At 37.9% G+C, this 14,508-nt stretch overlaps 2 protein-coding genes across 7 annotated transcripts in view; both read right to left on the reverse strand.

The window, feature by feature from the left end:
* Window positions 1-6,076, reverse strand: part of numb (NUMB endocytic adaptor protein) — a 41,680-nt gene extending 35,604 nt beyond the window's left edge. For 4 of the 6 annotated variants that reach the window (XM_044167514.1, XM_044167511.1, XM_044167513.1 and 1 more), the window contains exon 1: window positions 5,915-6,075. The gene's annotated coding sequence lies outside the window, so the exon portion shown is untranslated. Of the gene's footprint in view, window positions 1-5,914 lie in introns of all 6 variants that reach the window. The other 2 variants (XM_044167512.1, XM_044167510.1) reach the window with 1 other exon arrangement.
* A 3,998-nt stretch (window positions 6,077-10,074) lies between these two features.
* The window catches only part of galnt16 (UDP-N-acetyl-alpha-D-galactosamine:polypeptide N-acetylgalactosaminyltransferase 16), a 40,878-nt gene continuing 36,444 nt past the window's right edge, over window positions 10,075-14,508 (reverse strand). The window contains 1 exon segment of the mRNA XM_044166775.1: window positions 10,075-10,964. Within this exon segment, the coding sequence (XP_044022710.1) occupies window positions 10,821-10,964 (144 nt within the window). The 3' untranslated portion in view covers window positions 10,075-10,820.

Consider the following 14,508-nt stretch of genomic DNA (forward strand, 5'->3'; position numbering starts at 1 on the left):
AGTAGCCAGCAGACTTTGGATCAGACACACTGCAGTTACACAACAGCCAGCACCGGTCCAAATAGACCCATATGGGCCAGAAGGAGCTTCCCTGTAAACCACGAGTTAGCAGAAGAGTCTGAGCTCAAAACAGTGAGGCCTGGAGTAACAAGAGATGTTACACTGGGGGGAGAGAGCTTGTTTATGAGGCCATTTTGAAGATGGATATCAATAAAAAAAAAAATTGTGCAGACTTGTGCAGATTTGAAACCTATGTTTTGGTCTTCATACCAAAGCTGTGTTTCCTTTTGATGCCTTATTTTGCTGAGTGAAAATGTTTCTTTACAAAACCCTTTTTTACATTAAACAAATTAAGCCAAACATCTGTTGATGTTTTAAGTGTAAAATGCTGTCTTAACGCTAACAACTGCAGAAGAGCTTTGCCTGAATAAAATACAGCAGTAAACTGATGAAATTATGATTTCAGTCATCTCATCAAAGAATATGTAAACATGGCAAAAAATCTGCCCAACAACTTTCAGTAGTTGCTAGTTTTTGATCTAAACTACAGAGACACAAAGCATTGAGATTCAATGCAAAGCCGAACTTCTGATTCTAATTCCCAGAATACGGGTTGATAATCAATTCTTTACCAGTTTGAGGCCACTGCACAAACATTTTATGAGATGAAAGCCGTTAATATACATTTAAAAAAACTAACATTGCACATGTGAAAAACAAAAGCCACTTCACTTTGTACAGTTATACTTCTATACTTTACTTTTGATCCATCTTAATCAAATATAGTACGTCACTACTGGTGTCAGTGAATTCCTGAACACAACCCGATCAGCGGAGAGATGACTAGTGGGTTTGAGGGGAATTCATGTCAAATACAGTGAGACAAATAGGGAGAGAAACAACAACAACAAAAAAAAAGATTAAAAGCTCCTTGCTTGCAAAAAGTAAAAATTGTTAAAGATTCTGATGCACACATTATAATTAAAGCTTCAAGCTTAAGCAGCATGTTGCCTGAGGATGAGCTTGAAACGTGCTACCTATCTGCATGTTTTGTAACAGTCACTGATGTTTGTCTATTGCACTATGTGCGCTTTTGTTTATGTAAGCGCATCAGAATCTTAATCATTTTCACGTTTTTGAAGCACTGAGGGTTTTTTTTTTTGTCTTTTTGACATGAGGAACCAACTCTGAACATTTTGTTGGGTCTTATTGATCTTATTGCTGCATCACCTAGCAACCGCTATGGTGGTTACCAGGGAACCGGTGCCACGGCAACGTTGATAAACATCCAGGTTGACGACAGTAGGTGGGGCTAAGAAAAGCCAGGAATATACTACAGATTAGACAGAACTATAGTAGAAACAACATGCAGACTGTCTGCTCAGCCAAGTAAATGACAATTGTGCACAATGTGTGTCACTCATGCTATAGACAGGGAGTCATTAGACATAAACACAGACACACGCACACACGTCACTTAGTTTTCAGACAGGGAGTTATTACACCAACCACACCCTGAGATGTTTACATTAGTGCATACAGAGGAACAGAGAGGTGGGATGCACCGATGTGGTTTTATAAAGCCAATACCAAAATCTGATTTTGTGTCACACACATCCAATGAAGATTTTAGTCATGCTACAAATGCAGGTGCAGGTTAAGCCTTGCACATTTGTGTATGTTTAGGTAATAAATGTTTTTTTTATACAGGTAACTAACATCTGGTCATATTAATTAACAAACCTCAAGAAAATATGAGAAATATATCAATTCTATAGTCAAATATTGGTGGCAAAAATAGCATTGGTCGACCTGAGAAGCAAGACAGAGAAGGACCCAGTGAACAAGGAGGGGTGGGAAACTTTAAATCACAAACAAAACTCCTCAAATCCAAAACCACTGCCAGTGGCAGATAATACAATGAAACTGCTACCAGAAAAGAGTAGAAAGACTTGATTCCCTATTTTTATAGCTAAGTTAATGTATTTGTAACCTACTGGTGACTTTTTGGGTCAATCTTATTGTTTTCTAAATACTTGCATCTTCGAGAGGCGACAAACACACCTCGGCCAAAAGACTTACACGTCTAGCACTCCGGCTGGCACAAAGTTCCCACCCTGTGAGATACACCACCGATCACTCCGTCCTGGGTCACTCTTAATTAAACCAGAGATCAGAGGGCTGAATAAAGCATGAGCTGTTCCAGGCCAGGAGGCTCAGGTATCACTCTATATAAGGGCCCAGAGAGACAAAAGGAGTCCCTCAGCCCCATACCATACCCAGGGAGGAGTGATACAGACACAAACCTGAAAGGCAACTCCTTGCATACAGTCACGCACCCCCAACCCCCCAAGCCCTAATCCACACTTTACACAGCCAGAGCAAAATGAGGAGCTCAATGCCCCTTGGACCTAATTAAGCTAAAGATATTGTCCCAAATGGGGACCCTCAAAGAACTGCATTCAACACAGTAACACCATGCAACACCCACCCTTACACTGTTGTTTTTCATTTTTTAAATGAGTGCTGGGTGCTGACACAGCCATATACTGCGACTAAAAAACAGCCCACAGACAAATACTGCATGGTGTGTATAAAATAGTGACACTATTACTACCTCTATGGTAATGTAACCATTCTTCACTGACAGTAGGAGCATGATTTTAAAAACATTCATGCAAATGCAAAATTCAGTTTGCTTTATAAAAAGGTTAAGATACTAATTTGTTTTTTTTTCTATAGAAATGGAAATTCTTGACAATGTACCCAATAAACATTTTTACAGGTTTTTATTTATGTGATTGTGCAATAAAAATACCTCAGACAAAGAATTTAAAGTCATGTTAAAATAATGTGAGTGGAGGAAACAATGTTACAGGGCTGCTATGGTTGTGACTGCTAGTTCTGTTAGCTACTTTTTGATTTCTTCTCAAGGACTATCATCTCATATAGTCCACGTTTGATTACAATATTGTGCAGATAACAACATGAGACATGATGTTCGGTTTCCTAACTTAACCTGATTGGTGTGTGTGTGTGTGTATGTGTGTGTGTGTCAGTCAAAGATGTTCTGTAGTATTCATCTTGTGTACAATCAGTTTCTGAAACAGATCTTACAAAGTGACTGATTTATGTGAAAAGGCCATGACCAACAACAACAATAAAGTAGAGGATAACACTGCTTACCAACAAACACATCAAAAGGCACAAGTTCAAGCCAACTCTGTGGAACCACAGAACCTATTTTAGGCTACTTATGTTGAAATGGGGTCAGCTGCACATTTGAGATCCTGATTCTAAAACCTCCCCTCTGGTTGAATCTTCTCAGAGTGTCTCTGTTGGATCCAGTCCCAATCAGCTCAGAATATGGTGCTCTGTGTGTGGATGTGCAGACAGCATGCCTTCTTTATAATGATGCATAGGCACCAATTACCACATGGTACTGGATGTTAATGATTCTCACGTGAACATTTGTCCTCTGAAGGGATCATTAGAATAATTTTACAGGTAATTTTCTCTGTGCTTAACCATAGTAGAGAAATTTACTTTGGTGCATTTTTGTACACAGTTCATCTTGAGTCACACTGTCCAATTTTGTAAAAACAAAAAAAAAAAGTGTAAAAATCTCCAGACTGCAAACAGCTCCATTACTGAGCAGTGTTTTGGTAGCTTATCATCCCAAAAGGTTAGAGCGTTTGGCAGAGGAAAGTGTCAAAACAAATCCCACTCTAGTTCCTGTAACTTTAACAACAGATTTGTCTGCATTTTTTGGCATACTCTCTGCCATCAAAATCACACAAATTTGGATTACATTGTCACTCCTAATGAACGATACCTCTCTAAACCTGGGACAAGAACCAGATTTTCAGGCATCTCAGTGCACCTGAGTTTACATGTCCTTATTCTCACCTTCCTACACAAATTAAATTGCGTAAGTAAACATTTGAGCATTTTATTAAATCAGCTGTGATGTTGACAAAAACCACAGGTTATGGACGATAACATCTGCAGGCACATTCAATGGCCCGCATCAAAACTGCAGCCAAAAGTAAGGATTTATATGGCAAATAAACATGGCAGGTGAGCAGTCAAGAGATGGTCACAGACAAAATGCCCTGATCGAGACCATTCGATGTAGTAAAAGAAAACAAACACAGAGGCATATCTCACGTTCTTGTCATCTCATATCAATTAATTTACTGTAACAAAGAGTTTCCCTACGGGGATCAATAAAGTATTTCTGATTACCACTGGACTGAAAGCTAAGCTGACATTGACGCTCACTCTACTTTCACCATAAGAAGTTCGACTATCTCGCTGCTATCAGGGGACAAAAGTGAAGTCCTTTGATTGCGTCGTCATTGCACAGCAAGTTTATCTACCCATATTGCATCACAACTCAGCATTCACATGTACAGCTCCCTGCCAAGAAAAGGGCCTCTCCTTTGAGAACAGAGCAAACTGCTGAGAGTAACGCTAGTTTCTCCCACAGAGTGAATCACAATGCTCCGGACAGTGACTTGCTCTGGCATTCTCCTCCTCTCTCAAACAGCTGACAGACACAGTGGGTTTGGTGGCAGATAGCCAATCTTGCCTCCCTCATTCTGTGAGATGAGCTAAGCCATGAGTTACTCTGGGGAAATGTGGGGCACCCACAAATCACTGCTCTCTCTTTGTATGGGTGAGACATCAAATTCCATTCCAAAAGACATTTACAGTTTCTAAATGTATGCCCTATATAGGATACAAGTAGCATCAGTTTTATAAAGATTAAACTGTCAGTTTCTACCTTGGATTTTTCACACCATTGTCTTCACAATGGAAAGTACAAAACAGTGGCATGTACGAATGTTTTACATACTTGATGCTGACAACTACATAACTCATCTTGTAGTATTCAAGTCACAAACCTCATGACTCAACAATTATGGCTAATAAGAGCGTCCAAATGTGGTTACTGTCCAATAAGAAGGGTGTTTCAGTCAAATGGGTGTGCTGCTGTGGCTATCACACAATCTATTATGGAGCTATCTTTGTAAAGTCTGCATGTGGAAGGTAATCTGACCACTGATGTTTATCTGATCACGGATGGCAGACCAGAATGGAAATATCTTGCTTTGTGGTTGCTCCGAGGAGCAAACTCCCATGCAAGTTAAAGGTCTAGCAAGCGTCTATCATTACCATATAAGATAATCTAGGGCACATTATCACACTTCACAAAAATTCAGAGTGTTAAGACTATGAGTCACAGTTTATATCTTCAGGGCGATCAACCTGTCTGATGGCTGGGTGCTGGACGTCTAAGCAGCTGTCTTTCTAGCCATATGTTTCGATTGTAGCTAGGTCGTGACCTATTTTATACAGTCGACGGTTGTGAAACATTTTTACAAACTTGCCAAGTCACTAAACTAAACTGCAAATGAATACACCCCCTTAATGCCAGCCTACATTAGTAACGATGATATAACACAAGTGATCCGTGTGACAATCAATGAGAAATTCTATGAGAAATGATGTGCTAGTTGATCATCATTTTAATCCGAGTTGGGTTTATTATTTTGCTGAGTAATGTTCATCTCTTAAAGTTAACCAGGTAAGTTGAGTATCGATAGCTACTTAACTAACGTTAGCTAGCTAACTAACCTCTTAGCTCATTCGGTAGGGCAGAGGGAGACCTTTTCCAACAACCGTAAGGGATGCTAGACAGCTTACATTTAGATCATTATGTTTTCTAGTCAGGTTAGCAAGCGAGCTAACCTAAATGCCATATAACTGGGAGCTAAAAGCCGTGAAGCTAACATAGCTGCGTGTGCCGCATCCGAAAAACACAAGCTAGTGCTGCTTAGCTTGCTGAGCTAACAAGCATTACCGGGCAGGCTGGTTAAAATAAAACGTTACACGTTTTTCAACCTACCTGTGATCACCGCTGCGACCCAGAAGATGCCCGGTTAATGCCGTCACCTATGTATCACGAACCGTGCAGTGCCAAAATAATTCAAATTCCACAGAAAGTGTTGGGGGAGACGCTCGCAGTCCAATCGCTTCAGCCACTGCCGCTGAATGGCTGCTACTCGGAGACTCAACCAAACTTCATCCTTAGCAACGGACCGCCTCCGCGCGCCCTCATTGGCCGGCGCGTGCAGATTGGAGGTGATCGATAGACGACAGTGCAGCCTGGATCAAATTGGGCTTTCACTGCATTTTTTTTTTTTTTTTAGAGCAGTAAGCGTTATACCACCCTGTAAACCAGTGGTGGACGGTACTGTAAATAAGTACAAGTTTGAGGTACTTGATATTAGTTAATATTACTTTACTCGACTATTATTCTGATTATTCTTGACAGTTCATGCACTATTACCTTATACCGTATTATTATCATAAACCCACTTTGTACTTCACACTTGTGTGTATTATATTTTTTGCTTATTACTTCTTTCCCTGTGTGCACTGACGTGATAGTGAGCTGCTCTAGCGAAACAGTTTCCCCTCGGGGATCAATAAAGTATTTCTGATTCTGATTCTGATTATTTCCCTTTTATGGTTCTTTATACTTCTACTTCACTACATTTAGCCTACACATGGAGGCAAATATTGTACTTTTTACTCCTCTACATTTATTTGACAGCTTTAGTTACTAGTTACTTTGCTGATTTAGACTATTAATACAAAATATAAATCAACTAACAAATTATGATAGACTCCACCTTTACCAGCTGCAACATTAAAGAGATAAACACATTAATGCATCACTAATTATAATCCAGTAATATAACATATGTGAATTTAAAATGGGCCATTCTGCACAATGAGTACTTATATTTTGATGCTAAGACTTTTTTTTTTTTTTTTACTTAAGTAAGATTTTGAATGCAGGACATTTACTTGCAACAGAGTATTTTTACACTGTAGTATTGCTACTTTTACTTACGTAAAAGATCTGAATACTTCTTCCACCACTGCTGTAGACTCATCACTGCAAAGGAGAGATCAGCTGCTAGACTGGACAAATATTTCAAACTAAATTACTTAAATTATTGTACTGTGATCTATTGATAGAGCCCAGACAAAAACACTATTTGATGCTCCCTAAAATAACTGATCAAGTTGTGTCTGGCCAGGTTGTCCTATTTTGAAAGATCCACGGCTGGAAGTTATCATTTCTGCCTTTGCTCTTTGCACATTAGAAACAACATAGATGTAAAACTGTGCAATGAGTGTACAGTGAGGCTCCAGCAGTGGTAGAAGAAGTATTCACATCTATTAGATTTTAATACATAAGTATTAGATTAAAATATCACAATGTAAAAATACTTAGTTACAAGTCCTGTGAAATTTTACTGAAGTATAATAATAGAAGTATTATCAGCTAAATGTGCTCAAAGTATCAAAAGTAAAAGTGCTTCCATGAGTGTTATATATTATTATATATTATTTATATCTTTATTACTGGATCATAATTACTGCTGCATTAATGTGTACTGTAAGCAGCCTATTACTTTTGTATTTGGTTGAGGAGGAGCTAATTTTAACTAAATACTTTATGGTAGTTTTAATCTATAACAATGCATCAAATGTTATGTTTATGTTGATCTTTGTATGTAAAATCGAAATGCACAGTAACTTGTAACTAAAACTGTGAAATGGAGTAAAAAGTACAATATTTCCCACTGAAATGCGGTGAAGTAAAGTTGTGATGTAGCATATAATAGCAATGCTCAAGTAAAGTACAGCTATCTAAAAATTGTACTTATGTGGAGTGTGTGAGTAAATGTACTTGGTCACATTTCACCACTCGTGTCAGTCATGTAATCCATTCTTTATTATATATTCTCTGTCTGGCTGGTATGCAAATAAAGACCTGTCAGTGAAGAAGCTCTTCAAACCACATAGTTTAAAGGCCCATTTGGATAACACAGCAGTCTTAATGCCCTTCCTGTTATCACGTGAGTGATCTCGAACATTGTTGTCTCTTACAACAATTGTCAAGTATTGATCTGGTTTTTTTGTTTTTGTTTTTAGTCCCCCAAATGGCAAACATGTTTTCGTGACCGACACTCACTATGCTGCATTCAAAAACTGATCTGACTTTTCATATTTATTTGTCATAATGTCTTTTCTCCAGCTTCTGCCATGTTTGCCTCCACCCCGTCTACCCCAGATGATGAAACCTCGGCCTCTTTAAAAGGCCAGAAGTTTATCAGCATCAAGTTGCATTCCTCGCATAGCTGCAGTGTGGCATGTTTTGTGGCCTGGAAGGTCAACAAAGAAGAAAAAAAAAACTTTTGTTAACAAAGTTGTCAAGCCTGTTATGCTGATTATTGTCATGCCAATAGTATTTCTTTGCACCAATGCACCTGCTTTAAATATCTCCCTCTCTATCAAACACACATTTTCTCTTCCTTCTTTTCACTGCCACGCTCCTTTTATTTTTGATTATCTTAAACCCAATCGTCTTTATCACTCCTTTTTTATTTTTACAACAAGCGTTCATCCATCAACCTGTCAAGGTCTTTGAGTCAATGAGTCAATAAAATGTAGCCTGGTGAGCCTCTAACACATTTGTGAGGATATTCTGCCCCCTTGTGGGCGCCATGTGTAACTTCAGTAACGTGCCCTTACACACACACACCGGTGTTTTCACTTACTGTGCTTAATTAGACTTCATCACGTTTCCACTTCTTCACTGATTTTGTCACTTCATCATATGTTCCTCTGCTTTCATGTGACATGTTTGAAATTGTCAGTGGTGGAAGAAGTAGTTCTACTTAAGTAATAGTACCAACACAACAATGTAGAAATATCCATTACAAGTAAGAGTCCTGTATTCAAAATTATACTTGAGTAGAAGAAAAGTATGAACAAAATGTACTTCATGTAGCAAAATCAAAAGTATTCATTATGCAGAATGACCCATTTAAGAATAATATATATTATATAACTGGATTGCGTAAGCATCACTTTAATGTTGCAGCTGGTAAAGGTGGAGCTAATTTTAACTACTTTATATACTGCTGGGTAGCTTAATCTATAACAAACACATCAGAATGGATCTGTTGATTCTATTTTGCATTGATAACTTGAATCTGCAAAGTAACTAAATAAATGTAGTGGATAAGATTAATAAAGCAGCATAAAATGGAAATACTCAAGTGAAGTACACGTACCTAAAAATTGTACTTAAGTGCAGTACTTGAGTAAATGTACTTACTTAATATTTAGTATGCTAACATGTTTACACTTAGTATGTTGTCTAGCATGCTAACATGCCCACACTAGGAAGTCGAAGAGATGATGGCTGATACATTAACTAAATTAATGGGAATGGGCCGGTATATATACTGCAAGGCTAATGAGGACGTGGCAACAGGTGTGCAGGTGGGCAGGGCAGGTCAGGTGACGAAATGGAGGGAACACAGGGGTTACTGCAGGGCAGCAGGGAGTGGCAGGATCTGAAATGACTGGAGAGTTAGTATTTGGCAAGAGAGGAGAGCAGATAGAAAATGTGGAACTAGAATCAGGTTGACGTTGTGACAATTAAAAAGTACTGTGGAACCTAACAGGTTTAGTAACTGGTTTTAGAGTTATCCTGCCATGAACTTAAGTTTAGGACAACTGAAAATTTTGACTTGTTGGTAGCACTGAATGAAAAGTCAGCGAATAACCAAATCATTAGGATTCATCCTCTGCAGACCTTCAACGTTTGTGCCAAATTTCACGGCAGTTCATTTAATAGATGTTGAAATTTTTCACTCTGGCCCCAAGTGTAGGACCAACAGACAAACCTACTGGCACTACCAGCAAACATAACATTTGCTTTATTACATGTTTGAAATACTTATTGAAGCTGTGTCATATCTATAATGAATTATAAATTCAGGACATTTCTACTGTCAACACATATTTGCAATATAAAATGACACAAATGTCAAAAGTATCTTTTGTTGTTTAAAATGAAGTTTGATGCTCAGATGATACTGTGTTGTAGAAAGACTCCTCTTTGCTATATTATTGTAGCTCAAACAAGACCAAACAGCACAATATTCCAACTTATTTTGCAAATAACTACAGCAATAATTCCTTTGTTACCACATTTTATTTTTCAAACAACATATAGAGTACTTTACACAAAAACCAAGCCATTATCTGCTTCAAATATTTACATAAAATCTATTGTAGAGAGACAGAAAAAAAAAAACATTCTTTGGGTGTGACCATGCAAAACAATAAATAATGTTCCTGATGGCGCTTTGCATGGTGCTTTCAAGACTGCTATTCATCAATAAAAAAAATCTCAGATTTTAGTTGGCTATACATGAAGCTGTCCTGGTCCGTCATCAGAAACACCTCAACCTAATACTAGCCAACAAGACAGGCAGTGACTTTTACTCAGAGTAGGTCAGGTGCACCTCAACACATTTGCTACAGTACAGTATGCATTCATTTGTTTTTAGGCAATCCTCACTACTCCAATTTTAAGCAAACTGTTGACCAGGATAGATACAGAAATTAAAAAGTGAGATGTGCAACAGTTTTCAGTGAAAAGCTTAGATTATGTAGAAGAATGGCAGCATCCTCGAGGGATGAAGCACTGTACACAAAAGACCTCAGATGTTTTGCTCAACAAGGCCTTAAAATGTTTTCAGCGACGCTGTTGTCACCAAGACACAATGATAAGGAGCTTGAAGTTCACATCACAAAAGTACAGTTCTCACTCCTTTCATCCCTCAACAGACAGTGTGACAGATGTGATCCCCTGAGTCCTTCTGCAGGCCGGGTCTAGAATCTGCTCCTCTCCTCCCTCTCCCCCCGTCTGCTGTGGCTCAGGTGATAATTTGTGGCTCCCAGGACTGGCTGGCCATCTGGGGGCGACACTGTGTGATGACCGGAGGGCCTGTCGGGGTCTGACTGTCCAGGCAGAGGCCACTGACCATGTGCTGCAGAGCCGTGCCTTTTGGCTTCCACTTCTGCAGAGAGAGAAAAAACTAAAGATGAAAAGACCTGATTTCATCTCTGCCAATTACTTTTATAGAAAGCGTAGATGTCCTTCGACATTCTCTGGTTTGTATTACTCTGCTACTCATAAATTATGTGTATCAGCACAGAAGGTTCAAGTTAGTAGTGAGTAATGGACTGAGTCAGACCTGGATTAACAGTAATCACATGAATGATTGACTTGCTGAACTCAGCGGAAAAATCATAGTATAGCCAGCTGTAGTGCACAGCAGCCTGCCATCCCACAAGAGAAAAAACAATTTGTTTTAGCTGATTAAATGTTCTATACACCATTTGTTACTGAGTTTACTTTACTTTTCCTTTTCATACTCCTTTATACTTCACCTCCACTACATTTCAGAGGGAAATATTGTACTTTTTACTCCACTACATTTATTTGACAGTTTTAGTTATTAGTGACTTTACAAAGTAAGAAGATTAATTTTAGATACAAAAGTTTAGTTGAGTTTATAAAAAATGATGCACTAAACTACCCAACAGTATATAAAATAGTTAAAATTAGAGCCACCTCGACCAACTTACACATTATCATCAGTAGTAATTATCAAATAATATAATACATAACACTCACAGAGGCTTTATGTGTACCTTCACTTTTTACTTTTACTTTTAATTTGTGTATGTAGGTGTAAGTGTGTCTGTATTATAGCCGACTGATACTCAAATCAGTTTGGCATTTCTGTACTGCAAATTCTTGTTACTTATTGGCCTACATATACACACTGATACTAATATATCTGTAATAAGCTAATATATAATATCCAAAATATCAGCCTGGCCTATTTATCAGCCTAGCTGTATTTTGTATATATGTATGTAAATATTTGTGTGAACATATCATTATATCTTATATAATAGTTTTATTTGTAATATGCAAACAAATAATTTAATTAATTATTACTTATTTTTACACTCTTTATTAGGTACAGCTAAGTAAAACTAATGTAGCCTAATGCAACAGCCATGAAATAAATCCTGCATGAAGGTTAATATATTTTAGAGAGATGCTGATTCAACTTTATGATCATTTTGGCTGTAGATTGTGCTGCTGTTAAATTGTATTGCATTATACAGAGAGGTGTTTCTGTTTTTTACTCTACCCTCACTGATATAAATTGGTTGGACATAATGTTAGAAACACTTCTCAGTATGATGCAACATAATTCAACAGCACCACAAACTGCAGCCTCCAAAATGACCATAAAGTTGAATCCTCTCTAAAACGGGTCCAAACAACAATGGAACATTATAACCTTCATGGAAGTAGGATTTATTTCAGGACTGCTCTTTAACTTTTAGCTAAATGTATCTAATAAACTGGCAACTGAGTGTATATTGCAGTATAATTACTTGTACGGTAACAATGTACAGAGGTACATTTGACTGTAGGCTAAAGCTTAGAGGAGACAGCTCATTACCAAAAGGCCACAGGCTCATATCATCACCCAAGCTGGAAAAAATGGTGTTGTATTTCTTTTTTATTGCTGTACTTTCTCCTAATATTTATTTATGGTTATCATTAAATCACTTAACACTCCTTCGCCCTTTCCACAAATCACTCACAGGATACTCTGATGGGAGGAATTCAAATGTAAAGTTCATTAAGGGAGCCAGATTAACTCCAATTCTTACTTACAAATACGTCATGTTGTAATTTTGTATTGTAACATGATTTCCACTGAGTAACAAGTCAGCTGGATTTCTTCGCTATAAATCTAATATTCTTTTCAACAGAGAGACTCCCCAGGGTCCAGTCTAGCATACCTGTTCTTGTTATTTGCAGCCTCTTTTGTTTATTATTCATTTGATTGCTTTCTTTTAATCGTGCAATATTTGCAGTATTTGTTTCAATTTGCCTTTTGTTTCTTCACTTTATTGTAACACACTTTGAACTACACCCCCTGTATGAAAGGTGCTATATAAACATACTTTTATTATTATTATTATTATTATTATTATTATTATTATTATTATTATTATTATCATCATAGTCACTAAGTGCCGGAGCAATTTCAACAAGAAACTTGAGACTGAAGTAAAGAGGTTGAGAAAGTGTGTTCCCCTTAAACAGGCTGTCTATAAATCACCAGGTCTAAGTGGTTTGTTTATTAGCTTGTTGATTAAATAGTTAGAGCTGAACTTCAGGCAACAGCAGAGAATGAGAGTGCCAAGCACAGATTTTTCTGGGGCCATGTGGAGGCTTATCAAAGTCTGGAGGTGAATAGGGGGTTTAATCTTAAAATCCCAGAGGAGGGAGAGTAGGTCTGTGTATACCTATGTGTGTCACATATTGTAAGCATGTTGTACTGTTACATGTGCCTGCCCTGTGCGTGTTTGTGAAACAAAGAAAAGGATGAAATGAAATGTCAGAGTGAAAACATCAACAGTTTAGTAACAATGATTAGTACATTGAGTGTGTTTAACTACAGTTTACATTTTTTTAATGCAGATATAGACACCAACATATTTGTGATACAGTTTCTAAAACCCAACATTTTGAGCCAGTTTTCTGTGTCTTGAAAGTTGCCTAATTCATGCCAAAAGATCTTGGAGTATTTCATTAAATTTATTTTTATTGGACAAGCTTCTAAAGCAGCCTTTAGACCAGCATTGGACATAATCTCTCCAGTGAAACCCAAACTAATGAAATTCTTTCAGGATTAAATGTACGAATTTATACATAAAAAAAACTGAAATTTTCAATAAAACTTTAATGCTGAGAAAATAAAATGGTGCAAAATTGTTCCAGACCATTTTTATGCAGCAGTGATCAGGGAAACGCCTCTGTCATATTGGTGATGGATGACATGACTGAAAAATATCCAATAATGAATAACAGCCCAGGATCAGACATATCAGTCAGTAAACTCACAACATCATTCTAACCCAAGTTCTGCTTTAATGTCGAAATATGCCTACATATTTACATTATTAAATAAGGTGCCACTATCACTTGTTGCTCCAGGAGTTAATCACTTCAATACTCTTTCATTTAGAGAGCAAAGTAATGTTTTCCTTTCTCTAAGAATAAACACTCAGGACAAAGAGGCCAAATGTCTCCCACAAAACTGGTTGCTTGTTGATGGGCAGGCTCCCAAAGAACTCTCAAAGGATTGTGATGGACCTACAGAGAGATGAGAGGATGGCCTGGCAAGAGTCCCGCACACTCATACACATGGTTCCAGTTAATGACTCCCTCTTGGATGTCATGAATCAACCGTGCAGCCAACGAGAGTCCACATGGGATGTGAGTGCTCAACATTCACAAAGGGGAGAACTAGGAAGGAACAGGGTGGGGTCTGAAGTTATGGGAGCGCTTGTTCTACTGCATCTATAAAATCAACTGCTCTGCCTTTGGCATGAGCTGCATCAGTGCATTAAGGCCACTCAGATCGTCTGAGCCTCCTGGCATCATCAGCAGACGGGCTGCGTAGCATCTGTTCTGGAACCACCTCTTAGCTCAAAATCTTTCATGTCTGAGTTCACCAATGTGAG

Source organism: Siniperca chuatsi, linkage group LG15 (assembly GCF_020085105.1).
Source record: "Siniperca chuatsi isolate FFG_IHB_CAS linkage group LG15, ASM2008510v1, whole genome shotgun sequence".
In the NCBI taxonomy this organism is placed as follows: domain Eukaryota; kingdom Metazoa; phylum Chordata; class Actinopteri; order Centrarchiformes; family Sinipercidae; genus Siniperca; species Siniperca chuatsi.